Below are 27,318 nucleotides of genomic sequence, written 5' to 3' on the forward strand. Positions count from 1 at the left end.
TTATCTATTTAATTGAATCCTTTCAAAAAGGAGTTGCGAATGGTTTCATCGAGCCATATGGGACCAGAGGAACCAGGCAGACCACCTTCCATTGGTCCACGTATGTGTTTACCGTAAATCTCCTGAAAGGTCAGTCACAAATACAGAATACGATGCAATACAGCAGAATGCATCTTTAAAACACCGCTAAAGACGCTGGCAGTGGACGACCTATATTAATTCTTGGCTAACTGTTGTAAACTGATTTTTATTAACAGTTGGTATTTCGGTGACAGACCGACTTGTAGCATGTGGTAGCGCGTCAATGATTCATACAGTTGTTCTTGCGTCAAATTACCGTAACAACCGGATGTGAGGTGGCTCCCAAGGAGCAAGCCAAAGATAAACACGTAGACAGACGAACAGGGGCGAGATAATAAATATTATAGTGAGGCTGCAGAGAAATAATCGAAATGGACTAGCTGCTGAGAATATACAGTTTTAAGCAGAGAAGGAGATTTAACGAAGGAGCAAGTCTTCCGCAGACATCGAGTCGGTGAGTCCCGCAGAGTAGTGACAACTGTAACGCACAAGCTAGCTAGCTAACACTAGCTTAGACTGGCTAAGTAACCCAGTTATGTGTGCTGGGCAGGTAGTCTGTACAGTAGGTAATGTTACTTACACAGGAACAAATACATAGTCCCTTTGGTTCAGCAGTATATAGCTAGCTAGCGTATTTAAAGAGTTAAGTTTCGCTATTTCCGGGAAAACTGTCAGAAGGTTAGTTAGACTTAATTTTACCATATTAGCTTTAAAGGTTCAAAGCTAATAAGCTATAACAGCAGGGACCTCACCGTAACAGAACATGTTTTCCTGAGAAGTGCGTACTTTTAGTGAGCTTATGTTGTGAAACTGCTTTCAATTTCAGAAAACTGTGAAAAGAGAGTGTTGCAAGTTAACTTCAGCAGTGCACACTTTAATGCTTCAACTATACGGAGGAAATGCATACAATACGTTTTCAACGGGCTAAACTTTTATGTCGTGTATTTAGTTATTTGACCTAATTCGAAAACATTTGTATGTACTTATTTTGAACATAGTTTTGTTCTGGCATTTAAGTAGGGGGGTGGTGGCATTGTCAGCACTACAACTGCTGATGATCAAATAATTTGCTGAGAAGATATTTCATTATGGATGAGCAGCTGTGTAGATAATATTCATTCCTCTACTCCCCATTTGCTATTCCTGTTTTATTCTGTACAGGATTGCAAAAGGTGAGTGTGTATCCTAACTGTCATTGGGCTAAAAGCAAGGTTAAATATGTACACCTAACATGTGAGCATAAAAATTGCTCCTCCATTATTATTTGCTTGTTTCTCTACTACATCAGTCAACTTTCACATGCAGCAACGTGTTCCTTTATCTGTTTCCTCTCAGCAGTATCTGTAGCTGAGTCCAAAATGGTGCGAGTAGCCTTGGTGACTGCCACCAGTCTGGCATTGACTGGGGCTGTGGTGGCACACGCTTACTTCCTCAAACACCAGTTCTATCCAACTGTGGTCTACCTCACCAAGAGCAGCCCCAGCATGGCGGTAAGACCAAAACAGATTGTTGGATTTGGTTTAAGTTATTTAAACTTATCTCTCAAGCAACTCAAGTGTTACTTTGTTTTTGTTTTCTGGTATCAGGTGTTTTACATTCAGGCTTTTGTGCTGGTGTTTCTGTTGGGAAAGTTCATGAGGAAGGTCTTTTTTGGGCAACTAAGGGCTGCAGAAATGGAGGTAAAGTTAACTTTATTTGACTTTGAGGTAGGCCATGGAGGAAAAAAAAAACCTTTGTTCATTCACAATTCTTTCTCTCTGCCACCAGCATCTGATCGAACGCTCCTGGTACGCAGTGACTGAGACGTGCCTGGCCTTCACTGTGTTCAGGGAGGATTTCTCCCCTCGCTTTGTTGCCCTTTTCACCCTACTGCTCTTCCTTAAGTGCTTCCACTGGCTGGCTGAGGACCGGGTGGACTTTGTAAGTGCAGAACTTATCGTTTAACAGTAGTGAGCAAGTGAGAGACGGAGGAAGTAACAGACGATGGTGGTTGAGGGTTTACACTGCAGTACTTTCTGCACTAATGACTTTAAGCTCAATCCATTTATAAACAGTCTTGCTTAGTTGAACTGACGAGCAGAAAGCTTGATCAAACTGCTTGTACAAGACAGTAATATGTGTCATCAAGTAGTGGTGCATATTGAAAGTTGAAAGACCAAATCATTTATTGTGTAGATGTATGTCTTCCCATGCTAAAAAGCTTTTTTGTCTTCTATTTGTCAGATGGAACGGAGTCCAAACATATCATGGATTTTCCACTTAAGAGTATTATGTAAGTACTTGTCAGCCAAGTCAAATATGATTTATTCTTGCACTTCTACTCTTGCTTTTGCTTTTCTCTCTCTCGGTTTCTCCTTCTTCTCCACCGACTGCACAAGCAAGTCTTCAGCTAAATGAAACTATGCAAATATTATTATTTGGACATGGGGCCAGGTGCTTCACAGTTTCTTAAACATTGTAGCAAAACCTGTTTTTTTTTCTCAGCACTTTTGTTAGCCTGATGTGTATTTAATACGGGGCAGCTGGTTAGCTCAGTCAGTGTGACGTGGCCGTTTCCATTCAAATCCATCCAAAACAGTGATGTGTATTTTGTTTATTTTCTACAGCTCTCATGGGTTTGCTGAGTGTCATGGACTTTCTGTTTGTCAATCATGCCTGTCACAGCATCATCACCAGAGGAGCTTCAGTTCAGCTTGTTTTTGGATTTGAGGTTAGTCATACTTGACTGAAAACTGTGACTTCTGTGTTTGCAACTGGAAACAAACGTGTCAAACCACCACACTAGTTTGACTGTAAGTTAATATAGAATATATTACTGAAGCTCAGTGGTATATAATAGGATGCGTGTAAAATATTTAGTACCGCATCACACCTGTCCTGTCATAAGGTCTTTGTTTATAAAAACACTTAGATTGATCAGTGAAACTAAATTCATTATTAATGTAAGTACTTGTTATGTTCTCCTCAGTATGCCATCCTGCTCACCATGGTGCTGACTACCTTCATCAAGTATGTTCTGCACACAATTGACCTGCAGAGTGAAAATCCCTGGGACAATAAGGCCGTCTATATGCTCTACACTGAGCTCTTCACAGGTACCGTATTCCAAATGTGATGCTGAACTTTTCATTTCCCAGAAAGTGTGTGTGAGGTCAAATGCAAAATGGTGCCAGCTGGAACATCACTGATAAAACTGAAATGGTGCTTTGTTTATTTTAGGTTTCATCAAAGTGCTCCTGTACATCGCTTTTATGACCATAATGATAAAGGTCCACACCTTCCCCCTGTTTGCCATCCGGCCCATGTATTTGGCAATGAGGTGAGCAGCTTCATAGCTCATGTTTGATGATGATCTTGCACTTGATAAGACTCAATATTGGTTGCATCTGTATTTTAAGGGTTTCTTAAACTTCTGTGTTGTCCTCTCAGGCAGTTTAAGAAAGCTGTAACAGATGCTATAATGTCCCGGAGAGCCATACGCAATATGAACACACTGTAAGTATAATTTTGGTTTGTACTTGAGAAAACCTGCAATGCACAAATTCTGTTCCAAAAATGGTAAAACACGGTTGTAAAACAGGGCCCTATTTAATCCCCATCCCCTCAGTGTTGGTAAGACATAGGTGGACATGGTAACAGGCCTTCTTTCTCTTGTCCTTTTTGTCTGTGTTTAGATACCCCGATGCTACCCCTGAAGATTTGCAAACTTCAGACAATGTCTGTATCATCTGTCGAGAAGAAATGGTCACTGGAGCCAAGAAACTACCTTGTAATCACATTTTCCACTCCAGGTGAGTCCTGTGGTGAACAGCCTTACTCAGCAGGAAAAACAATTATTCGATCTTAGACGAGGGTAATACAGAAAATCTGTATCTGAGTTGGTGTGGGGAAATTAAATATGACTTCAAACAACTCCTTTTGGTAGTGCACGTCTTTAAATGTTGCCGTTTTTCCTCCTTTCTTCACCACAGCTGCCTGCGCTCCTGGTTCCAGAGACAGCAGACCTGCCCTACCTGTCGCATGGATGTCCTTAGAGCTACAAACAACAATCATACTCCGGCTCCGGCCCAGGCTCCACCCGCTGCCCCAGCAGCCCCTGCTAACGCTCCTGCTGCCCCACCTCCCAATGGTGAGAGTCAAAACTAGAATACCTGAACACAACCCACACGTTTCTGTTGCTGCCTACACCCAAATTATTGACAGTGGACAAAATACCTGTGCCCTCAGCTACTAGAGTAGACAAACATGTTTTTGCAGGAAGTGAAAGCCATACTGCATGTTCCAGTGCCTGGGACTGCATTCAGTTCACTTTGCAGACATATATGTATAGGTTTAAACATACACAACATGTTTGGTGAAGTATTAAATCTTTGATTTGATGTCTTTTAATCTACTTTTTCTTCAGTGGCTCCAGGCATGTTGCCTGGCTTTCCTCCTGGCATCTTCCCCTTCTGGGGTCCCTTCCCTGCAGTGCCCCCTCCTCCACCTCCTCCTGCTGCAGCAGCTGCTGCTCCAGCTCCCGGTGCCACTGGTGAAGCTCCACAAAGCAGCACAGAGGCAGGACAGACAGCCAGTAAGTTCACACCACACATTGTGCACAATAAAGGATATTAGGATAGATGTACTTTATTCATCCCAAGCTGGGGGCAGTAGCAATATACAGGCACTCGGCATACTTCTAAAGGTAAAAAAACAAAAAACAATATCAACATCATTTACAAGCAAATGTGTATTTTTCTCTTTCAGGCTCCACCCAGCCATCATCTTCTACTGCAGACTCTGCTGCTGCAGCAGCAGCTGCTCCAGGATCAATCCCAGGCTTCCCCTTCTCTTTCCCCCCTCCACCCTTCCCCACTGCACCGTGGCTGCCCATGCCACCACCTCCTCCCTTTGGTAAGCTTTAGTAGCAGGCTAATACTTATTTTACACTTAGCAACAACAAGTAGAAGTAAGTAGACTTACATTCCAGACTATAAATCATGGAGGGAATTATACGTCTTATTTCTGTCGTTGCAGAACACTGTCTGCAGATGTGTCCCATATCTCACATATCACGTTTTACTGAAACGTATGTTTAGTCAACATGTCAGTGCTGTTGAATTTAGGGAAAGGTGATGTTTATCCTGTCATGTCCTCCAGTGTCATCCATGCCTCCTCCTCCTCCATCTTTGTCCCGGCTGTCAGAAGAGGAGCTGAGGGAGTTGGAGGCAGAAGGTCGGCGAGGCCTTGAAGCCAGGCTCCAGTGTCTCCAAAACATCCACACATTGCTAGACGCTGCCATGCTCAACATCCACCACTACCTCAGCACCGTCGCCACACTCACGTAACTGAGCCTTACAGATTTTTGGGAAATGAACATGTTACTATTATTCTGTTATTCTTTAAAAAGTAACTTGATTTTAAATTTGTACTTTGTACTTGAAATGTCTGTTTTTCTTTCGCTCTCCACAGTCCTCCACGACCTGAGGGCAACACTGGAGAAGCCAGTGGGACCAACCACACTGCAGCGCCTCCTACAGCCGGCAGTAACACAGAGAGCAAGGAGGACTCCTCTAGCTGTATGTAACTGTTTATTCACTTGTTGTAGCTAATGAGCAAAGACACCTAATCAAAATTATTATGTCTAAATCGGAGCACTGAGAAAGGGAGATCTAACAAGGACAACTCTGTCTTCAGCTGATCAAGCAAGTGGAACTACTGTCTCCTCTCAACCCGCTGACTCCTCCTCGGCTGCATTCGACACAGAAAGAAAAGACACGACAGACGACGGAGCGGTGGAGGATGAGGATGGAGAGCCAAATGCTGCCGAGCTCAGGCGGCGCCGCCTTCGCAAACTAGAGACAGCATCATCATCATCATCATCTTTGTCCCCCCCTCCAGACAACTGATCCATGCGTTGTGGTTCGGATGTAACGTGATGGATTTACAGGAACTCTGATTTGACACATGGTTGCTTTGGTTCTTCATTGCCTCTCCTTTTTTGTGGCTCTTGCCTTCCACAGGCTCAGGTTTCTAACTGTGTTGAGTTGGACAGAAGCAATAGTGCTGCTGTATTTTGTTTTGATTCCATCAACTTGTCAGTTATGAAGGACTATCGTAATAGTTGTACTGCAGGTGTTTGTAAGCTGAAGTCAGAAGAAGCGTCTTAAAACCATTTGTTGTCAAAACAAACGAGGCCATGTTTGGATTTGTGTTTGCTAGTTTTACTGTCAATAATGTCCTTGCCTGCACTTTCTGTTTAATTCAGCTCTTCTCATTACAAGGTGATGACATTTCCTCAATACAAGACAGCATGTGGATCATTAACAGATCCACTAAATCCAGATGGAAGGAACCCAAACAGCTTTACTGGTTTTTCCTTTTACATACCTTGCTCTTCTGTTTCCTGGATTTCCTATGTTGCCACTGCAGACACTGTAACATACTGATTTATTTGAATGTGTACATACTGTATAAAGAGTTTTAATAGGATCTGTACATAATGGAGAATAAACTTGACTCAATTGGCAGTGGCACAGGACACATGTATTGGTTTGAATGTTGGCAAATGGATGCCTTATTAGAGGTGGAATGTGTTACAGTGAAGCTTATTAACTGTGAGGACTTTTCCTTTAGTTTTCTATCCCAGCACTTATATTTGCCTTTAAGTTAAGGAATGGGCTGTTACATTAAAAAACAACTGGTCTTAAAGACTTAAGTCTGTTAAGAAATCACTTCTTTTAGAGGATGCACATTTAGCATTCACCTCCCAGCTCTTCTTACTTTGGTAACTCTATAGTTTGACACTGCTCTCAAACCCATACATGGCCACAGTTGTTAAAAACCAAAAGTTAAAACACATCTAGGTGCAAGAACAAACTGCATTTGGTAACCTGTTGTTCTCCCTACCTGGGAAAATATTTTTTAAATATGTTTTCTTCCCTGTATTTTTTTTTCAAATATCTTATATTAACTATATGTTGCAATTCATATAATTGGCTCCAGGCTTATTAAGGTTACCAGAAACATCACTGAAAAGCAGTACTGTAAACGTAAAGGCACCAATAAAAGAAGACATACATTAAAATAGCTGATGATCACTACTGAATTACATGCTAAATTTAAAGCAGATAATATAAAAATACAAAACTCACCTACCTAAGCAAAGGACTGGGGAAGTTCATTTGGGAGTTTTTATTGGTTTGTTGTTTACATAGTAAATGTCAGTTGTGGTTGAGTCATACAACAGGAGAGAGACTCTGAGGAAGTTCTTTACAGAGAGTAAACATTAGTTTTTTAGCTACAGTTAAATGAAGAACCATAGTTCCAAAATAAATACATCAACATACAATCACACAGGAATGAAATAAGAATGTTAATTTTGAAAAATTACACTTTTTACATATGTACTAGACCTGAAGGAAAAAAACACCTGCAGCAGTGTATGGGTGATGTACTTAAATGTGCCAAAGACCTAAGTATAACCAGTGCTAATTGGGCTATGCTTGTGAACTCCATGGCATCACATTAGGGAATATAAATGAATGTAAGTGGCCATATTTAGGAATTGTAAGGTTAGTTTACATTACATTCACTGATCAATGGGACAATGACCCACTAAGTTTGTTCCCTTTTAACCAAGACGCACTAAACATCTACACTACAAGGTGCAAAGTCATTGCTTACTGAGGATTTCCTGAGCTCTTCAGTGCAAATCTGCTTAAAATGGGAGGTAAGACTGAATGTGTGTAGCTTGTCCTTGAGATGAACATCATCAAGGACACCCTGAGAGAGGATGAGAGGTTTGGGCTCAGTTCTGTGGTGTGGAGTAAAAAGAGTGGTGCTGGTGGCTCTGGTCTGGAGCGTTGCTGGCAAACAGGAGAGGAGCAGTCTCTGATTCATACCAGCTGGAAAAGACAGAGGAAAAGACAGATTTGCTTACCACACTGTGTTACTAGTCGCTCAACATTACAATTTAATGTAGCCAATAAAGATGTCAGAGGGTTTGTGATGATAGTACCTTGATTCTGAATGTGTACTGCGCGCCCATGGAACAGGTGCATCCTCATCGCTGCCTTGAGGGTCATCAAAAAAATACGGACGTGGCAGGGGCCTGTTATTGATGGCATTGCTGATGTTCTGTAAGAATAAGTCATGTCACCAGTTAATACTGTGTTGCAGTTATTGAGTCCAGCGCTTGTCAGCACTAGTTACCTCCTGGGCAGGCCGGCGAACTCTGAAGATGAGGATGAGCAGGCTGGTGGGAAGCAGCTCCCATATGAAGAGGATGGCACCAAAGGCCAGGTAGCCTCTGTCACCAAGATCGTTTTGCAGATCAGCCTAAAAACAAACCAACGCAGAGGCTACGGATGTTCACTTGCTCATGGTCAAACAAAAGAATGCAAGTCTCGCACTAGTAGACTGGTTTTATTATCTGATGGTTATCTCAGTCAGTTACCTGGTCGGAGACATTGTACCAGTCAAAGTTAAAGGACTCTACACGATAGTTCTGGGACAGAATGAGCACGGTCAAGTTGTAGCAGGCTCGACTGGCAAACAGTAAGATCACTGCTGCTCCCAGGGCAGCTGTCCGGCACACTGTGGTCCCCTGCTCAGGTAAAAATAAGACAGTTAGTCTAGAGTGAGTGAGAGATTTTCATTACAATGTCATTTTATTATAGAGCATCTGATGCTAAAATGTGTGGTGTCTCATTTAATTGCATTTCATTTTAAACACACCCTGCTGATCAGGTATGGGCTGGTAGAGCGTGAGTGCCGGGTCAGAAGTAACAGCAAGGCAGCCAGTAACACGGCATCTAAGATGAAGAGCAAGTCGTTGACTAGAACTCGAGTAAGGACTAGAATCCAGGTCCAGACCCCTGTCCCATCACTGCTGCCTCGGTCCCCCAGAGCAGCACACGCCAGGTTAACAGCGAGGAAGATAGTGCACAATACGCCATATAGACACCGTGCCACCCACCTGTAGAAGACATAGGGGGGGTTAATAAATTAGTAGTTCAAACTGTGAGTTTGCATGAAGATAATCAAAACTTGATCCAGCATTATTCTAGAGAAAAGTAATATTTTCTAAAACTTACAGTCTTCTGCTCACTTCTAAGCTGTAAGTCTCTCTCGCTTTGGCTTTGAATAACACCTGCAGTGCAAGAGGGAAACAACAAGTTGTACTACAACAATCACTTTCACTATCATGCTGCAGAAAGGAATTCCCCTGTTCTGGGACAATACAAGAAACATGACATGGTTGCAACAGATCAGATCTTTTTACATTTCTATTACTTTCTCTTTCTTCCACATGAGAAGTAATGAACTAATGTGTCCAAAAGTCAAGTAAGTAACCCATCAGCCTATTCTCCCCAGCCTTACCTGAGTGAAATACAGGTTTATGAGACTGAGAGTGAAGAACTGCAGACACACCGGGAAGCAATAGAGCAGCCAGTAGACTGTAACAGGAAGGTGGTTTGCTTCCAGCGCATTATGAAAGTAAAAGGAGAACAGGGTGGTGCGGAGTGCAGCCCAGAGCAGGCAGAGGAACAAAAAGACACTCTGGTAGCTAAATCTCTTGTGTCTGTAGAGGTAGAGGAGCCACAGCTGGACGTAAACCACCAGGAACAGTCCAGCATATAAAGCAGTATAGAGGATGGTGAAGCCGAGCTGCACTGACGGGGCCACTGCTGGACGCAAAGGGACTGGTGGAGGCAGAGTGGAGTTGGAAGGTGGAGGGGCCGCCATGAGTTGAGCTTCCACTGGAAGGGTGATGGGACTAATAGACTCTCATTGTCACAGAAGGCGTCTGACCATATCCTCTCCTCCTCCTAAAGCGTTTTTACATGAGACACCTGAGGGCAGAAGGACATTCACAAGAAGTCAGCAAATGATGGACGACAACAACCATGTATTATGACACAAACACTGTAACACCACTTAATATTTGTGTGTTCGACATGAGGCTGAATTCTACAACAATGTAGTAAATACTTAAAAACACATAAACGAACAAAAACAATGCTCAACAATGGTGTACTTGGTCTGGTTTTTGTGGATTGTGCTGACTCATTTTCAGGTGCATTCCTGAGATTTTAAAGATGGCTTACCTGTCATAACAATGTAACAACACTGCAGTCCTACTGCTGAAGTATTGATATTGATTCAAACTAGAAAAGGGCATTTCCTGAAGAAAATACAAGTTTGATTGCTTCAGCTGAAGCATTGCTCTGAATTGCTGGAGAATCAGAGCAATTCAAAGCTTTGTACGCCTCTGTCCCCATGGTAACAGCAGAGGAGACCTCAAAAACCACTCCAACTTTGAGAGCCTGGCGTGCGGAAACGATTCAGAATGAGAAAATTCTGAATACAAGTTTGATAGAGCAGCATCTAATGAACGTTTGAAGACTAAAATGGAGTCTGTAGCTTGAAATTTAATGTTATATTTAATATTTGAAAAACCTCATTATCTGAACCACACATCATTATGGTACATGGCTGTCACTAATCGCAGTGTACAGTGTTCTAATGTAAAAGTACATTAGCAAATGCGTTCTTTTACTTTGGACATACACTACATGTACATAATTCCTCTTATCTCTTATTTTTTACTGTACTATATTCTATTTTATTCTATTTTAGCTGCTTGCTCTGACTGTCGGTGTTGTATTGCTGCTGGTACCCAAATTTCCCTGAGGGACCTTCCCAAAGGGATTAATAAAGTATATTCTATTCTATTCTACATACCTTAACACTATATTTAACACTTCTATATCGCAGAGCGTAGATTATATTTTAAAAGTGTCAAAGCTCTTGGGTAAACTTCATCGCGCTTTGAAACTCGGTAACACAGCTAGCTAGTCTCCAGTCTTTGTAATATAAACAACAACCTGCTGTGTTCCGCTCAGGGAGCTCAGCCACAGCTAGGCTAACTAAAACCTACTGTAAACATGTGAACCGACACTGGTCGGTGGCTTTGTTTGCCTCTAACGCCTTCAAATACCTAAGCTGTCAGTAACCTTTAACGATAATAACAAACCTTGTTGAGGTAAATCTCCCGAGATACGCAGCTGAAGACACTGACCCCGTTTCCGTGTTGTGAGAGCTGCGTGACGTCAGATGGGCGGAGCCTCCCGTTTGATTCCAATTCGCCAATCAGCGATGACAGGAAATCGCGGTTTCTTCAATTTATTGTTTACCTGTTGTTGTGAAGGATCATTCTAAACAGACTCAATGCACCGGGTGTTTACAGGCCGATGAATAGAACTGTGTTTTAATACCTGCAGTAGCCACTGAGTGCAGCTTTTGTTCCGCACACCTCCTCAGCAGAGCTCCCGTCTGAACTGCAGACAAACGTGAGCGCAGTGGCCGCTCTGCTCCGTCCGTTAGCAGCAGCAGCAGCGTTGTGTAACGAAGGTGCTGCATTATTAAAAGCGTCTAAGATGCCGATGATACTCCGATCCAGAAGGTCCATACACCCGGCTCAGATGAGTGAGGAGGAGTTGCCGGACACGACACCGAGAAGGTCGGTTCGCCGGCACGAGAGAGTTACGTACGAGGTGGGTATTTTTTTTATTAGTCAGCCTTTCCGCCTCCTCTTCCTCCGCTGCTGAAAACTTACAGACGGCCACGTAGCTTGCTCGCTAACTGCAGAGACGTTAGCTGCTAAACCCGCGAAATACAGACAAAGAGGCGACATAAAGCGCCTGTACTGCGTTTAATTACCGCACATATGCTGTTGTAATAAGTTTATTGTGTCGTAGGTAGTTACCTGGTTAGCATAAGTTTTACGAGCTAACGTTAGCGTGAACTCCACACTAAACCAAAGCCGTTAACCGTGCACCGCAACTTCTGTCACCATGGTATGTTTGGTTTTCACTTACTGGGGAAAAATTGGTTCCGTATTATTTGCTTAACTTAATTGTTAAGATGCAGCCGAAATACTAATAACTAGTGCTTATTACACTGCGGCTTCTTCTGTCCTGGCAGGAGACAGATGAGTCAGACTCGGAGTCTGTCCAAAACCAAGTGATGGAGACACATCAGCAGCTGGAGGAGGAAGCTGCTGAGGAGGCAGATAACACGGTAAGGCTGTATTTCACTTCCACAGCTGCAAACACGCAGTCCACTCGCCGGTAGGTACAAACTGCAGAGGAGGAACAGTCAGCCAGCTGGATCCATGAGGCCTGGGTGTGGCTGAGAGGAGTAATGCTGTGTAACTGTGTTAGTGCAGCAGCTTTTATCATTAGAAGGAAATAATGGCAGGTCAGTGCCTTAATCTCATTGAAACGGCTTGCACCTAATCTAGCTGATTCAAATAGTCTTATTATAACTAAGTCTGATAAATGAATTGGATTTATAGATTCATATGTGGTCCGTTCCAGGAGCAGATATCACTAAGTGCTTACATTATCATATAAGTCAGACAAAATAGTTTTTCTATCATGTGCATGTTGTGTCATTCGGTTTCTATACGTCAAGATGGCAAAAAAACGAGCAAGGAAGGAAATGATCCCTTTTTAAGTGAAAGTAAAAATGAGATCCTAGGTGAGTTACGTCCATAGTAGCATAAGTAAGGGATGCTGTGGATCACATCTGTAAAGATATAAAAATATGTTCTGTCTCATATATAACCATATCAAACATGGAGGTTTACCCCCATCTTAAAAGAAGACAGGGCACAGACTTTAATACATATTGTCCATTCCATAAAATACTGTGGTTCCTGACATAATGAGTGTGTGGATGCAGTTATGAAAATTAGAGGTGAGGTTCAATGATGTTGTAGCCATGGTCACTCTATTTGTGGTGGCAATGATGAGGTGTATCATTCATCCAGGTCATTTGAATAGGCGTGGCTATTCTAGTCATTGCAGTACTGGACTGAACGTGAGGTACAATCAGTAACAACAAGAAAAATATTAAGCTCAGAAATGACTGTTGATATTTAGTTGCTGCCTTTTAAAATAGATGCTGTTATGTGTGTTATGTGCCTCTGGTTATTCATATACAGTCGTGTGTGTTATACGCTGAATAAGATACAAAGTTAAGAAACATGTTTTGTGTTCCTCAGGTATTGAAATCTTGCACTGTTGTGCTGGACCGCCTCCAGGCTGATAACAAGGCTGCAAAAAAAGAACTTGAGGAGAAAGAAGACATGAACCGCAAAGGTGGAAAATCTGTCTCCCGAATCCCTACTTTCCACAAACGACCCACCAGTGTCAGTCAGATCACAGAGCTGCCTCTTCCAAAAAAAGATGTTCCTGCTCATGTATCTCAGCCTCCTGAGAAATCAGGAAGTGTGGACACATTGAAATCAAAGTCGTCCGAGGTCAGAGAGACGGCTCTCCCCCAACCGTCAGTCCGCAGTCCCAAAGTTGGCCTTGAAGCACCTTCTGCAATAAGCAGCACAGAACCACCCACTGCAACCGCTCAAACCTCTGTGACCTATACAACACAAAGCTTGAGTTTGTCTGAGTCTGTGCAGGACCCCCTTATGGCAGTAAGCCCAAGACCAGCCCTGAGAGCAGAAGAAGACAAGAGCAAAACCTCAGAAACCAAAGCTGATACCATAACAGATAACCAAAGACCATATGAAGACACAGCAGAGAAGTACCAAGAAGTCGAGGTTAAAGGAGTTTCCCTCTTTGCCTCAGGAGACACCGCACAGTCTGCACAGATTGTTCATGCCACTGATGACGGCCAAGTGGAGGAGATTATGGGCGAAAACCCACCCTGGGAAACAAAGCTGACAAATGTAGATGAATTAAAGGACAGCAGATCTTCATCAGATGTTGAACATGATGAAGATGATTCAGCAGGTGAAGAATCTGAAGGCCTCAATTCAGGGGACGTGACAGAACATCATCAGCTGCTGACAGACCAGTCTGAGGTTCCAAAACCTGCAGAGAGACGAGATGAATCCACTTCTTCTGTAGCACACGAGGAGCCTGATGAAGTGAGATCAACCAAGTCAACTAAGGTGGGTTATCTTGTATATACTCCTATCACCTATCACATTCAGTGGTAATATATAAAGGGGTTCTCCCACACCATGCAGTAACAGCCTTAGGATGCAACATCTGCCTGAGCTGTGTTTTGCTTTTTGCCCAAGTTTAAATACAGTCTAAATCTTGTTCATTAGAGCTCAGGCTACTCCAGCTTCATCCTCTTCTGCTTCCTGCCCACCACACTGCTGCTCCTAGGAGGATTCAGTCAACATGTGTGGCACTATGGGCTTCCCATGTCTGTGGCTCAGCTCACGGAGCACCTGGAGCTACATTGGCTGGAAGGCTTTGGCTTAGTGCCAGAGCCTTGTAGCACCGATTGCCGGTAAGTAACATCAATGCAACCTACATTTCTCTGGCTGGGTTTGGTTCTTTAATTCTTCCTATCATGTGGATGCCGTTCTCTGTTCAGAGTACACCTGGTGGAAAGTATTCCTGTCGGTCTCCATGAGTTGTCTTCTTCATCCAAACGGACCATTGCAGACAGTTGGCTTCATCTTCTGGATAAGGCCAACAGCTCAGTCCACATCGCCGCTTTCTACTTCACCCTGCGTAATAGCGATCTCGATATTATTGATTCTACTGACTCCCAGGTGAGGACAGTGTCTTATGATGTAGCACACCTTGATTTAAACCGTCAGTCTGTCTGATGTGTTTCTACACATTTGGCAGGGAAGAAGGGTCTTCGAGCACCTGAAGCAGCTTGAATCCAAAGGTGTAAAACTGCAGATTGCTGTCAACTCCCCCCAGACTTCCACTCAAGACACAGCAGAACTTGCTGCAACGGGTAGGATGATAAGGATGATATTCTCGGGGCAGGATATTTGTGAATATATTTGTGTGAATTTCATGTGTGGTGTTCCGCAGGTGCAGAGGTAAGAGAGGTAGACCTCCACGCTCTAACTGGAGGCATCGTTCATACTAAGCTGTGGGTAGTTGACCAAAAGCACTTGTACGTGGGTAGTGCAAACATGGACTGGCGCTCTCTGAGTCAGGTACGTGAGCTTTTGGTGGACAATAGAGTAAAAACAAACTCCATTCTTATCTATCATTAACCAATCCCTTGTTTCTACAGCTGGATTAATCTGTGTGCTTTGTTGAACCAAGGTGAAGGAGGTGGGCCTGTCAGTAGAGGACTGCAGCTGCCTGGCTCTGGATGCCTTTCGAATCTTTGGGGTGTACTGGAGCATCGGTGGCCTCAACGCTTCTCTACCACCCTACTGGCCTGCTCGACTCTCTGCCCTGTCCAGCTCCCAGAAACCCCTTTACCTCAAGTTCAACGGAGTACCTGCTCATGTCTACCTATCTGTAAGTCCAACACTGAAGTGCTTAAAAATGTGCTTTTTGGTGAGACTAGTTGTACAGCGCTGGCTATGGTGCATTTTTCCAGATGTACAGGGTGTGGAATATGTGACATGAAATTATTGTAAATTTCTAATGTCAGCTTAATTTACAGGGATGTATGCAAGGTTAAAAAAAAATAAAGATTCATGACATTTTGATCCTCTTTGCTTGTGACTATTGTAGAGCGCCCCTCCAAAAATCTCAGCCCGTGGCCGCTCTGACGATCTTTCCACCATCTTGTCCGTCGTCAACGATGCCCAGAAGTTCGTTTACATCTCCGTCATGGACTACCTTCCACTGTCTCAGTACACAGAGCCACTCAGGTATATTTGTTTTTTTTATATAAGCAGTGTCTCAGTGGGATAGCAGGGTTGTCCAATAACCGAAGGTTGGTGGTTCAATCCCAACTCCTCCCTTAGTCATTGTTGTGTGTCCTTGGGCAAGACACTTCACCTGTGCCTGTGGCGCGCCTTGCTTGTCAATGTATGACACTGCTTGGCAGCAGCCTTAAACAACTTCCCTCTGGGATTACTAAAGTATCTAAAAAAAAAAAAGCTAAAACTTTATTAATCCCGAAGGAAATTCCAGAGGTATCAAGTTACATTAAATGCAGTTAAGTACAGAGTATAAGAGTGTAAGTGTCACTAAAATCCAACTCAGAGTACACAGTATGAGCACAATATATGATGCGTGGATACAAATATAGACCAGTGGAGGGAATGACAGTGATGCAATATGTGTTTTTCCTGCCTGCAAACAGGCAGACATTTTCATATTATTATTACTATACTGTGATACTTCTCTGTTTGTCTGTCTGTCGCGGCCTCCTGCTCTCAGGTTCTGGCCTGCCATCGACTCAGCCCTGCGTGCCGCAGCGTGCACCAGAAGGGTGCAGGTTAGACTGATGGTGAGTTGCTGGCAGCACTCACCTGCCTCCATGTTCATCTTCCTGCAGTCCCTGCTGGTGCTCAACAAGCCTCCACTGAAGTGTGACATTGACGTGGTACGTATGGAGATGTTACTTCTTTCACAGCTGAAACGACCTTAAACAAACCTACAAATGTTAAAGTCCTGCTGTTTTTCTTTTTTCTGTTTGTGTAGAAAATCTTCCACGTGCCTTCAACAGCAGAGCAGGAGAAGATTCCCTTTGCCCGAGTCAATCACGCCAAGTACATGGTTACAGACAGAGTGGTCTATATAGGTAGGCTGCTCTTTCTACATACTGAGAAGTAGTTTGCGCCTTACATTCATATGCACTTTGTCCACCATTTTTTATTACTCTGTAGCAGAATCTTGTGCAAATTTGCAAACAGGCTGCAATTGACCAATCAGATCCAAGTACTCCACATAGCTGTGTAATAATCCCATCACATTATCACATTAAAGCTATATTTTCTTAAATAAATCCTATAATCAGTTGACATTTGTGTCTACAGGGACATCTAACTGGTCAGAAAACTACTTCACCCACACTGCTGGTGTGGGCTTGGTGGTGAACCAGACCGGCTCTGTGGTTAAAGAAGGCCAGCAAACTCTGCAAAACCAGGCAGAGGAGCTTTTCCTCAGAGACTGGACTTCCAGCTATGCCAGCACACTCTCTGTTGATGACGTGGACGTCTGTCCTCACAGTCCACACTGAGGGCTTGTCCTTCAAACAAAGTGCATTGCATTCTAGATGAGCATCTTGCTTGTTCCTGTCACTTGAATTTCTGAATGCAGAAAGAGCTTGCTGTGAGTGAACACAGTTTATTTTTATGCTGTTAACTGGCTGGTCATATTTTTCTGTATATAATGGCATTTTTTAGTTTTAAAATTGTGCTCTTTTTATACTTTAATGTTCAATTTCCTCAGAAGCTGAGGTGCAAGGGAGCTGGCTTTTGTACAATTTTATTCTATGCCTGGAGCATTTTTGGTGTCGAGCTTTAACAATCCCATGCGGGAAATGAAAGGTGTCCACAGCCATGTTTATACTGCTGACACTATCGGCAGATTGTGTGTAATCATTCATTCATTGGACTATCTGTCAGATTTTTGTAAATAGTATTGGATGGCTCACAGAGATCCAGTTTGAACAAGCATCACTAGGATGAATAGAGATCACTCAAAGTGAGGACGTTTTGTTTCTTTCTTCTGTTACGCATCTAAGTGTATTGATCATCAGTAGGTCTTTCTTAATTTAGGGTTATCTATGTATGTTTGTTCTCTTCCTCCTGTTGTCAGTGAACATGTTACTTCAAACTGTTGCACTGTTGAATCTGGAATTCACATGATTCCTGACAAATAGAACCGTTTACTACATGTTTAAATAAAATCTGCTCCCCAGCTGGCGACAGAATTCTTGGGTTATTATCTTGTGTTTAAGATTTTGTGTCTTCTTTCTTATAAAAGAAAGCACTTAAAATTGTTCCCATAATGCTGCTTTTGCTGATGGAGATTGGAGTTTCTCAAAACTTCTACTGACACACAATGACAAAAGTGAATGCAATTGGTTTGTGCATACTTTAACAACCACAGCTACATCTCTGTGTACTGGTATTTTTTAAGGTATAATTTGCCTCAATATCAATATTCTTATTTAGTTTTTTCATAGATCAGTTTGGTGTATATTGGCAAGTTTATACTGATAAAAAATTCCACCAAAACAACCTAACTAACTAAATAAATAACATGGTAGGATTAATGTGAATGCTAATATTTTAAGCCAACTCCCCTTTAAAGATATAAACTCAGACAAAAAATAAAGGGAACACTTAAAGAACACAATGTAACTTCACGTCACTCACTCTTCTGTGAAATCAGCCTGTCCAGTTAGGATCAACACTGACTGAATCAGTTTCAGCTGCTGTTGTGCTAATGGAACAGACAACAGGTGGAAATGAGAGGCAGTTATCAAGACAGCCCTATAAAGGAGAGGCTCTGCAGGTGCTGACCACAGACCACTTCTCTGCTCTCATCCTTTCTGCCTGATGTTTGCTCACTTTTACATTTTGTCAGTGCTCTCAGCCCTAGAGGTAGCATGAGGCGGTGTCTACAACCACAGAAGCTGCTCAGGTAGTGCAGCTCATCCAGGATGGCACATCAATGAGAGCTGTGGCAAGAAGGTTTGCTGTGTCTGTCAGCACAGTGTCCAGAGCATGGAGGAGACACCAGGAGACAGGCCAGTACACCAGGAGACGTGGAGGGGGGCGTAGGAGGGCAACAACCCAGCAGCAGGACCGCTACCTCCTCCTTTGTGCAGGGAGGAGCAGGAGGAGCACTGCCAGAGCCCTGCAACATGACCTGCAGCAGGCCACTAATATGCATGTTTCTGCACAAACTGTCAAAAACAGACTCCATGAGGGTGGTATGAGGGCCTGACGTCCACAAGTGGAGTGATGAAGACATTGATGCTATGGACTGGCCTGCCCTTTCCCCTGACCTGAACCCAGGTCTGGGAGGAGATACCTCAGGACAACATCCACCGCCTCATCAGGAGCATGCCCAGGCAGTGTAGGGAGGTCATACAGGCACATGGAGGCCACACACACTACTGAGCCTCATTCTGACTTGTCTTGAGGAACTTCCATTCAAGTTGGATCAGCCTGTAATGTGATTTTCCACTTTCATTTTGAGTATGGGTCCAAATCCAGACCTCCATGGGTTAATAATTTTGATTTACATTGATTATTTTTATGTTATTTTATTCCACTATGTAATGAATAAAGATTTTCAACTGGAATACTATAACTGTGTTATTTTAGGAGTCTTTATGTTTTTGAGCAGTGTTTTACCAACCATCCTGACAGCACACCTTGTTATATGTACTTTTATAGTGGCTGTAAAACTTGATCCACTCACTAAAAATTACACAGAATTTATTCATTTATTTTCACATTAAGAACCTCATTTTTCTTAATTACATATCTATACATGTCTGACTAGTAAAAAGAAAAGAATCAAAAACATCTACAGTCTATGTTAAAGTTGTAGGACCTCCTTCCATTTAGAAGACATAGCGGCCGTTTTTCCCCTCAAGCCTTGATGAAACTACTTCTGTGACGCACAGTATGCTGTTCATCACTTCACACCAGAGTCACTGCTCTGTGAGACCGCAGACCTGGAATACGTTACCCTCCTCAAAGCTTCCCTGGTTCATATTTATCAGCACAACTGCATCTGTGGCACAAGCCTCGGAGGAAGATGAGAGGGTGAATGAAGACACAAACAGACAGCACGGATGGGAGCAGAGTCTTCTGCTCTGATCTTGCAGTTAATCCAAGTCTTTTCCTTTCTTTTCTATTCAAGTCCTCATTCCATGGAGAGCTGCACACTGTCTGTCTGACCCTGCTGCTGCTGATGCTGCTGCTGATGCTCAAACTTCCTGGCTAGGGGGACCAACAGAGAAGAAAAGTACAACATGTGATTAAACGTACATATGTAAGACACGCATGTGTCTTGTGTAAATCTAAAGATATCCTCACCCAGAGAATACATCTCGAGCTGCTGTCTCAGGCGGACCTTCTGCAGGCTGTCATAGAAGTTTGGTTCTGGGCTGCTGCCCGCGGTCGGAGGAAGAGTGAAGATGCGCATGATCTTCCTCTTATTTCTAGGTGACACAAGAACAACGCAGGGAAATGAGATGGCGCAGGGAGATGCAGTTTTATCCAAAACACTTCAGAAACACGTCAACATGAATATTTAAAGCCCAAATGTAATTGTAATGCAGTAGATTTTGGGGGATTAGATTTACAGACAATACAATCAAGTTACGTCGTGTGACATTAGAATCACAGTAATAAGAGCGAATGATAGTCAATAAATGTATACTTACTTTCTAGCGTACATGAGCAGGCCGAAGCTGACCAGGATAACCAGCAGGTACACATTGGTGGCCTCGTTCCAGGCTTCATGCACCGAGTAGTCTAAGGACTCGGGTTCGTTCCCTAAAACCCCGTGAGCACCCATCAGAATAACGCACAACTACGACAAAACTCTGCGGGTAAAACTGTCCAACTGACAACAGCAAACAGCTAGCACTAGCTTGCGATTCAGCTGCGTATGGTAAAAACAATCGCGTCACTTCCGCGTTTCTTCTTTTTCGTGGGGTTTTACTTTCTGCTCCAGAGCGCACTGCTGCCCCCTACAGCTCCAAACCTGAAGTCAACACCACACAAACAGCTGTATTTCTCGTTCTCCCTCTTTTGATCCTTCTGTTCTCCACGTCTATTGCTTTGCACTTCAGGCAGGTTCGCTTCCACGGAACTCAGAACATTTTTTAAAAATAAATTTGTAAACAAAAATAGAATAAAGTGAGAGGTACATTATATAATTTGAGTCATTTAAAACTATACAACAACCTATTTTGTTATAAACCCCAATACATTCTTAGATGAAATGTTGGGGGAAAAAACTTTTACTTTGCACAGCTGTCAAACCAAAGACAAGAAACATGTAGACCCAGCAAAAACCCCGGGAGACAAACAGGAGGCAATATGGCAACACTTCCTATTACCAGAACAGGCCCAATTTTCAACCCAGATATAGATTTAATCTGCAGGCGGACAATTATGCTCTCAGTATCCAACTGTGGTACCGACAACAGCTGCTTTACGACCAAATCCCAGCTGCAAACACACAGGCAGGCCTCAGGGTTCCAGACTCAGACCACGCTTTATGAGGAGGAGATTCACAAACTCAAGTTGGAGCTGAGGGAAGCTGGTGTTGTTCAGATCAACACAGTGAACAGGTTGATTCTGGCTGATAAGATCGTGTAAAAGCTGACTGCCGAAGATGAGACGCCTGAAAATCATTATTCAAGTATGTACATAATAAAAGATCTTTTTAATCAAGCCAGGGCGAAACAGTATTCATGTCCCGAATACACAGACTTGTAGAAAATACCTTTAGGATGCATCAGTGTCTTTATTTATCAAGGTCACAATGAATCAGAATTAAGTGTCCCCTGCAGCCCAAACTGCTTTTTAATCATACAAGAAGGGCACATGGAACATGGAACAACACTGTTATTGTTGGTAATGGTTAAAATATTACCTGAAAAAGAGTTGGTGTTCGATGTATAAATACTAATGATGAAACTGACAGATATCCCTCACATCAAAAAAATTGACATTTTTAAGCATGTTTAATACCATTCAGTTCAGCAGTTACATGGTATCTCCGTACAAATACCTTTATTGCATCACACTTGTTTTTTTTTTTCAAAATTAGCTTATTTTTTCAAAATAGAGTTTTACTAATTCATTTCTACAGAATACATACACTTACATTTTGAATTGCTGTAATTAATATATATATACAGGACAAGAGCTATAGCTCAGTACAGGTAAAGTATCTGAAACAACAGAAGGCTTCGAAGCCAAAAAACTGCAGTGGTTATTCATGTTACAGCCGAGATGACACAGGAAGAAGGAAAACAAAAAAAACACAATAAAGAATGTAGATCTAGCAAATATGGAAAAAAGGGTATGGTAGCTACAACTCCACAGAAAGTATCTGAACAGAGCGAATTGAGCATCTCAGTTCAATCTGAGTTACAAGCTCAATACTAGAAGTTAAAATTTGAGAAACCAACTCAAGTTTAGCACCAAAACCAAACTAGCCTTACAGTACAATCGGTCTTATAAGACTTTACCAATAATCAAATATTCTGACACATCCGATCAAATCGTTCATGTAGGAGTGCTAACCAGGTCAGAGACAACAAATGCATGAAAATAAGACTCTAAGTGGCAACTTAAACAAATCACTTCACTGTGCTGTCATAATATATACACACAAAAGGAAAAGACAAACGAAAAGAAATAAATCTTTTATCATCAAAGAAACCACGAAAGCAAGAAGTAAAATATGACGTTATTATTTACACCACAGGTAAGCCATTTTATGCAAATAATGAAGGGATGTGGTCAGTTACAGCGCCACACAGGAGTTCAGTGTGGGTGACGACTTAAACATGCAGTGTTTCAGTGCTCCCTCTAAGCCTTAGAAATGAAATGGGACCACAACATGCAGCGGAGAGAAAGACAGATCAGCTGACTTCAGCCGCCTTTAATTAAATCACTCTTACTGTGTGTTTTGGTGAATGATGTTTTATCTTTAAAACAGACTTCAAGTGGTCTCCACTGAGGAAAACATTTTGATCCTTTGTTTATCTCCCCAGTTGGTCCTGATATAAGAATCCATTTTATATCTGGGAATGCTGATACCTTTTACTCACAGTGACATCGACATGTTGCTGCTGGAGCTGTTTCAACTAAAGATAGGTCAACAGAGTTTGGTCGGTGCAGACATAACCCACAGATTGTTGATGTAGCTTGAAGTCAGTTACTCCTTAGAAATACTTGATTGTCTGCATAACATAGCCAAACTTTGCCTCTATTGCCAGATCTGTCCTTCTGCTAGTGTTGCATTAGTAGCAGTGGCTGTATGCTGTGTTAGCATCTATAAGCTCTTGCTAATTGTAATAAGGTGAAATAAGTGTCCCTTGTAGTGTTTATTCATCTGTATCAAGCCTCCAGGCAATTAGCCCTTTGCGATAAAGCAGGCTCATTTAAAGTCAATCTCTTAATGCATTAGAAGTGCCAGCGTTATTAAAGGTGACTAGCTTAGTATCAACTGCAGGAGCTAGAAATCTACATTAGTATAAGCAAGCAATATATCGATCTATGTTGTAAGCTACTAGAAGCTATTACTGCCAAGCACATAACTCTTACAAAATGCATTTTAAGCATGTTAGCCTACTCGGAGCTTATGCATGCAGTGATTAGTGCCATAGCTGAAAGCTTTGTGGTAGTGTTACGTGGTGAGAGAGCAGGCGTAGAGGGAGCACTGATTGATTCACTGGTGTCACATTAGTATGTCCAGGTCGTCACCATGGTCGTCCTCCTCCGTCACCCGTAGTGACAGCACCTCCTCGTTCAAAAACAGGCCACTCAGGCGCTCCTTCCGTGCCTGCCGCTGTTCTTTCAGCTGCCGCTTGCGGAGAGCTTTTTGCTGGAGTTTACGCTGTTTTGAGCGTTTCTGAAAAAAAGAGAAAGAGAAGTTAGGGATGGTAAGCAGGGAGTTATTATCAAAGAATCGGAAGGAATTTGTTACAGAAAAGCTGACATGTACTGCATGTGGCAGACAAACAGTGCAGCCCTTCAAATGTCTTCTAATGTTGCATTAGCTTAGGGCCTCAAGTTAGGGCATTTGGATGTAATTTGCTACTTGGATCAGACTCAGTATAGTACAGAGACTGCCTCCATTTCATGTTTCTTACTTTAGAGTCTCGTATGCGTTCTGCAGCACTGGAAAGGTTGCCGTCACTGTGAGCTCTGCTGATGTTGGCAGCACTGCTTCCACTACAGGCCGAGGCTGTACCACCTGCATCACAACATGATGTCATAATACACTGTGTTACTACTACAACAATTTACAACTAGAAAAGGGCATTTCCTGAAGAAAATGCAAGTTTGATTGCTGCAGCTGAAGCATTGCTTTGAATGCTGATGTGAAGGATTGCTCTGAATTGCTGGAGAATCAGAGCAATTCAGAGCTTTGTATGCCTCTGTGTGTCAGCCTGTCACCATGGTAACAGCAGAGGAGACCTCAAAAACCACTCCAACTTTGAGAGCCTGGCATGCGGAAACGATTCGGAATTAGAAAAGTCTGAATACAAGTTTGATAGAGCAGCATCTAATGAGCGTTTTAAGACAAAATGGAGTCTGTAGCTTTAAATTTGTAGGAGGAGATTTGGCAGATGACACAGAAATTGCTTAATATTTGAAAAACTATAATTTTTTGAAAAAACTTGAAGTTGACCCGGAATGTCCTCTGTGAGATGAACATTTTGATAGTTGAATGGCTGAAATCGGTCAATGTATGCAGAAGATACGCTGCGCCAAAAAACTTACGGAAGAATAAAAAAGAAGAAGAAGAAGAAAGAGGGTTTGATTGCCTAGCAACGGCAAGCAACTTTGTTAAAAGGTACTTCGTGGTAAACAAGGCAACATCTGACCTGCTACAGAGTTGGACGCTGTGGAGCCAGTGGAGGAGCTAGCGGAGCTGACCATGCTAGCGTTGCTGCTGCTTGCTCCGCTGACACCACCTGTGCTGGCGCTGCTGTGACTGCTCCTCTTCCAGCCATCTCTGGTGCTACTGGCTCTCTGCCTGGGACTGTGTTCCCGGATGTAGCTGCGCACCTGTTAATATTACACAGGTTCATAAATGTTTCACAGCATTGTCAAAACACCAATGACAAAATTATATGTGAACTTTCAATCGTTTTGTTCTGCTGCTCACCTGTTTGAGTTTCTCATCAGTGAGACAGTTGAGCTCTATGATAAACTCGCTGTCAGTGGGAGAGATCTGAGCACAAGGATCAATGATCTTGATGATGTCCAATTGCTCCCTCAGGCCCATCTCTGTGCTGACCTTCCGACTCAGGTATTCGATGTACTCCACCTGGAGGTGAAAAGACACAAAGGTTTGTTCCTCATGTCCAGCCACTACCAGTCTAATCGTGAAATCTTGTAACAGCCTGTAAATGTCTGAAACAGTGGTTTGAGTGGCGGTTTTGGCTTTGTTTACTTGTTCATCGTTTGTCATGGCACTCCAAGGCAGTTCATCCAGATTGCGGTGAGGGTGAGGCTTTGGCTTCCTCTTGGAAAATAAACACGGAGAACTCGGGACACTGGGGATGATGTCAGAGAGGACATCGCTGCCGCTGGCTATGTCACTTCCTGGCAACTAAGGAGACAGAAAAGGCAGATCAACAATGAGATGTGATGGCAACAGCAAAAAAGGGGAGACTGTTGGAAAAAGGACTAATACATTTATATATATATATGAAACAAACAAACAGCTAATAACCTACCTGCCACTCAAATTCACTGTCAGACCAGTCCCAATATGTGCTGATGGAGGAGGAGACGTCACTGCAAACACTGCCCTCAGGAAACAAATCCAGTGATGTTAGTTCTTGGTCATCCAGCAGGGAGTAACAGTCGTCCTGGTCCCCCACAGAAACTGAGGAGAAGAGCTCCTCACTGCACTCTGAGCTGGCAACACTGGTCCCACAGGAAGTCAGGTTCCATCTGATGAAACAGTAAAGGACATTAGTATTGTTTTGAAAGTGATGCAACTGATGCATTTGCCGTAAGTGCAACAATTACTTTCTATGTAAGGACAGCAGCAGCTGGAAAAGCTGTACCATATAACAGTGGGTGACTACACGTTTTCTGAGCTCACACACAGAAACGACATAAGAATGATTTGTTTAAGATGGTGCTTATCATAACATAAAGGTGGATCATTTTAAACCATTTTAGTCAGCTTACTTTACATACAGGTGACACGCCAGTATTAACACACAACTGTTCTCTCTCTGCTTGCCTGTTGCTGTGGAAACGGTGCAGAGGATCTGTTCGGTGACAAGATGAGAGCTGACAGCCAAAGTCGCTGACGTCCAGAGTTCCCACATCACTGAGGTTGGCTCTTTGGGAGAGGAGAGGAAAAGGCTCCTCTGGAGCCAAAAACTTCTCATACAGAGAATCAGACATGCCTTGATGTACCTGACACAGAAAAAAAGAGCAAATACTACAATAACCATAACTTTGTCCATAAAACTATTATTGCAATCATTTTTAACAGCACAATCTCAATGCCCACCTGCAAAAGTGTCATTATCAAATCATCATTCCTGTCCCAAAGAAGCCAAACCCAACCTGCATAAATAAGGCCCTCATACGAATAATAATAAAATCTGAGGTGCTGGTCAAGCAGAAAGAACTGTCTCCCTGCAAACCGGGATCCCTTACAGCTTTATGTATCGACCTAGCTGGTCCACAAAGAATCCTGTCTCCACTACACTCCACCTGATGCTGTCATACCCCGTGAGGAAGATCATCTATGCTCGTATCCTCTTCACTACAGTTAGTTCTGCTTTTAATAATAAATAATAATTCCACAAGGGCTGGTGGACATAGTCACCTGCTACTGTGTCCTCAAATTACTGACACAGTGGCAGCCGATCACAGTCAAGGAGCAATCACAGTGAGTATGGGCCCAAAGCTGTGTCTATTCAACACAAGCACTGGTGAGCTGGTGGTTTTTGGTGAATGTATCAAGGTAAACAAACAAAAAAAACATTGGACCTCTTTTTTCTTAATGACACAAAATGTGAATAGACAATAGTGCTACAAATGGTAAAGTAACCTTACAGATGATACACGTTTAAAGGTTTCACACACAGAGTAAATAAATCATGAAGAAAATAAAGTCCTGATGTTTTGATACCTTGTTTTTGAGCATAGTATTTATAGGCGATCTTTGCATCCATAAAGAGGGCACACAGACAAGCAAATGAAAGTGTTCTCGTTTAGCTGACTTATATAAAAGCTGATGTGTCTATGGTAGTTAACAGTTGTGACGTTAGTGACAAAACAACAAACAACATCTATCTGTCATTAATGTACAAGACGCAGTTCGACGGTATACACAAACTCTTGTAAATAGTTTGAAATGCTGAAAGTTATTGTAAACAGAAGGTCAACAAACAAAATCAAAACCTGTTATCCGTGAGGCTAGCCAGATTAGCTTCCGTAAAATTTACACCGTTTCGTGCGACGTAACACCGTAATCCTGTGACAACACAACACAAGCTAACATTGTTAGCTGGTTGCTAAAGCGCCAATCTCTAGCTTTATCGAGCTACTAACGTCACCTAACTAACCGCTTCCCTACAATAACTAATCTGGACGGATTACGAACATTTTAAAACTTGAATTAGGAGAAGATCAACATTATATCACCAACCTTTTTGTCGTTCAAAGAGTAACCATTTCTGCCACCTCCATTTGCAAATCCTTTCTCCTCTGTCGACGAAGCTGTCACCGCGAGACTCTAGAGAGAGGGCGCGCGTCAT

General features: G+C 42.7%; 5 protein-coding genes across 9 annotated transcripts; 2 read left to right on the forward strand and 3 right to left on the reverse strand.

Moving 5' to 3' along the window:
- Positions 1 to 347: 347 nt before the first annotated feature.
- Positions 348 to 6,778, forward strand: syvn1 (synovial apoptosis inhibitor 1, synoviolin). 3 transcript variants are annotated; one of them, XM_028416799.1, is made up of 16 exons: positions 348 to 535; positions 1,420 to 1,571; positions 1,668 to 1,760; positions 1,849 to 2,001; positions 2,305 to 2,353; positions 2,688 to 2,791; positions 3,050 to 3,176; positions 3,301 to 3,400; positions 3,511 to 3,576; positions 3,756 to 3,872; positions 4,053 to 4,210; positions 4,487 to 4,654; positions 4,828 to 4,974; positions 5,221 to 5,404; positions 5,533 to 5,639; positions 5,758 to 6,778. In XM_028416799.1, exons 2-16 carry the CDS (start codon positions 1,440 to 1,442, stop codon positions 5,967 to 5,969), a joined length of 1,917 nt encoding a protein of 638 aa, XP_028272600.1. In that variant the 5' UTR covers positions 348 to 535; positions 1,420 to 1,439; the 3' UTR covers positions 5,970 to 6,778. The 3 variants fall into 3 exon arrangements, with proteins under 3 accessions (XP_028272600.1, XP_028272601.1, XP_028272599.1); XM_028416800.1 differs by having other exon boundaries at positions 4,487 to 4,573; positions 4,879 to 4,974; XM_028416798.1 differs by having other exon boundaries at positions 1,417 to 1,571; positions 5,758 to 5,969.
- Positions 6,779 to 7,239: 461 nt separating this feature from the next.
- gpr137 (G protein-coupled receptor 137) lies at positions 7,240 to 11,268 on the reverse strand. The gene is made up of 8 exons (XM_028415449.1): positions 11,102 to 11,268; positions 9,445 to 9,917; positions 9,159 to 9,214; positions 8,800 to 9,040; positions 8,519 to 8,668; positions 8,275 to 8,400; positions 8,081 to 8,199; positions 7,240 to 7,967 (listed from the first exon to the last, which is right to left on the reverse strand). The coding sequence occupies exons 2-8, from the start codon at positions 9,808 to 9,810 to the stop codon at positions 7,871 to 7,873; spliced, it is 1,155 nt and encodes a 384-aa protein (XP_028271250.1). The 5' UTR covers positions 9,811 to 9,917; positions 11,102 to 11,268; the 3' UTR covers positions 7,240 to 7,870.
- Positions 11,269 to 11,281: 13 nt separating this feature from the next.
- Positions 11,282 to 17,740, forward strand: pld7 (phospholipase D family, member 7). 2 transcript variants are annotated; one of them, XM_028415445.1, is made up of 12 exons: positions 11,282 to 11,621; positions 12,052 to 12,147; positions 13,136 to 14,044; positions 14,207 to 14,394; positions 14,482 to 14,662; positions 14,742 to 14,856; positions 14,937 to 15,064; positions 15,177 to 15,377; positions 15,597 to 15,736; positions 16,251 to 16,416; positions 16,515 to 16,614; positions 16,850 to 17,740. In XM_028415445.1, the coding sequence occupies exons 1-12, from the start codon at positions 11,505 to 11,507 to the stop codon at positions 17,050 to 17,052; spliced, it is 2,544 nt and encodes an 847-aa protein (XP_028271246.1). In that variant the 5' UTR covers positions 11,282 to 11,504; the 3' UTR covers positions 17,053 to 17,740. The 2 variants fall into 2 exon arrangements, with proteins under 2 accessions (XP_028271246.1, XP_028271247.1); XM_028415446.1 differs by lacking the exon at positions 11,282 to 11,621 and adding an exon at positions 11,661 to 11,924.
- Positions 17,741 to 19,256: 1,516 nt separating this feature from the next.
- Positions 19,257 to 20,476, reverse strand: smim19 (small integral membrane protein 19). Its single transcript, XM_028415452.1, has 3 exons — positions 20,224 to 20,476; positions 19,874 to 19,998; positions 19,257 to 19,777 (listed from the first exon to the last, which is right to left on the reverse strand). The coding sequence occupies exons 1-3, from the start codon at positions 20,355 to 20,357 to the stop codon at positions 19,701 to 19,703; spliced, it is 336 nt and encodes a 111-aa protein (XP_028271253.1). The 5' UTR covers positions 20,358 to 20,476; the 3' UTR covers positions 19,257 to 19,700.
- Positions 20,477 to 21,294: 818 nt separating this feature from the next.
- fam199x (family with sequence similarity 199, X-linked) lies at positions 21,295 to 27,296 on the reverse strand. Of its 2 annotated transcripts, none has more exons than XM_028415447.1 (8): positions 27,210 to 27,296; positions 25,788 to 25,966; positions 25,270 to 25,489; positions 24,984 to 25,142; positions 24,696 to 24,857; positions 24,412 to 24,595; positions 23,674 to 23,777; positions 21,295 to 23,432 (listed from the first exon to the last, which is right to left on the reverse strand). In XM_028415447.1, exons 2-8 carry the CDS (start codon positions 25,952 to 25,954, stop codon positions 23,259 to 23,261), a joined length of 1,170 nt encoding a protein of 389 aa, XP_028271248.1. In that variant the 5' UTR covers positions 25,955 to 25,966; positions 27,210 to 27,296; the 3' UTR covers positions 21,295 to 23,258. The 2 variants fall into 2 exon arrangements, with proteins under 2 accessions (XP_028271248.1, XP_028271249.1); XM_028415448.1 differs by having other exon boundaries at positions 25,788 to 25,991; positions 27,210 to 27,269.
- Between the last annotated feature and the right edge of the window lie 22 nt (positions 27,297 to 27,318).

Source organism: Parambassis ranga, chromosome 10 (genome assembly GCF_900634625.1).
Source record: "Parambassis ranga chromosome 10, fParRan2.1, whole genome shotgun sequence".
In the NCBI taxonomy this organism is placed as follows: Eukaryota; Metazoa; Chordata; class Actinopteri; family Ambassidae; genus Parambassis; species Parambassis ranga.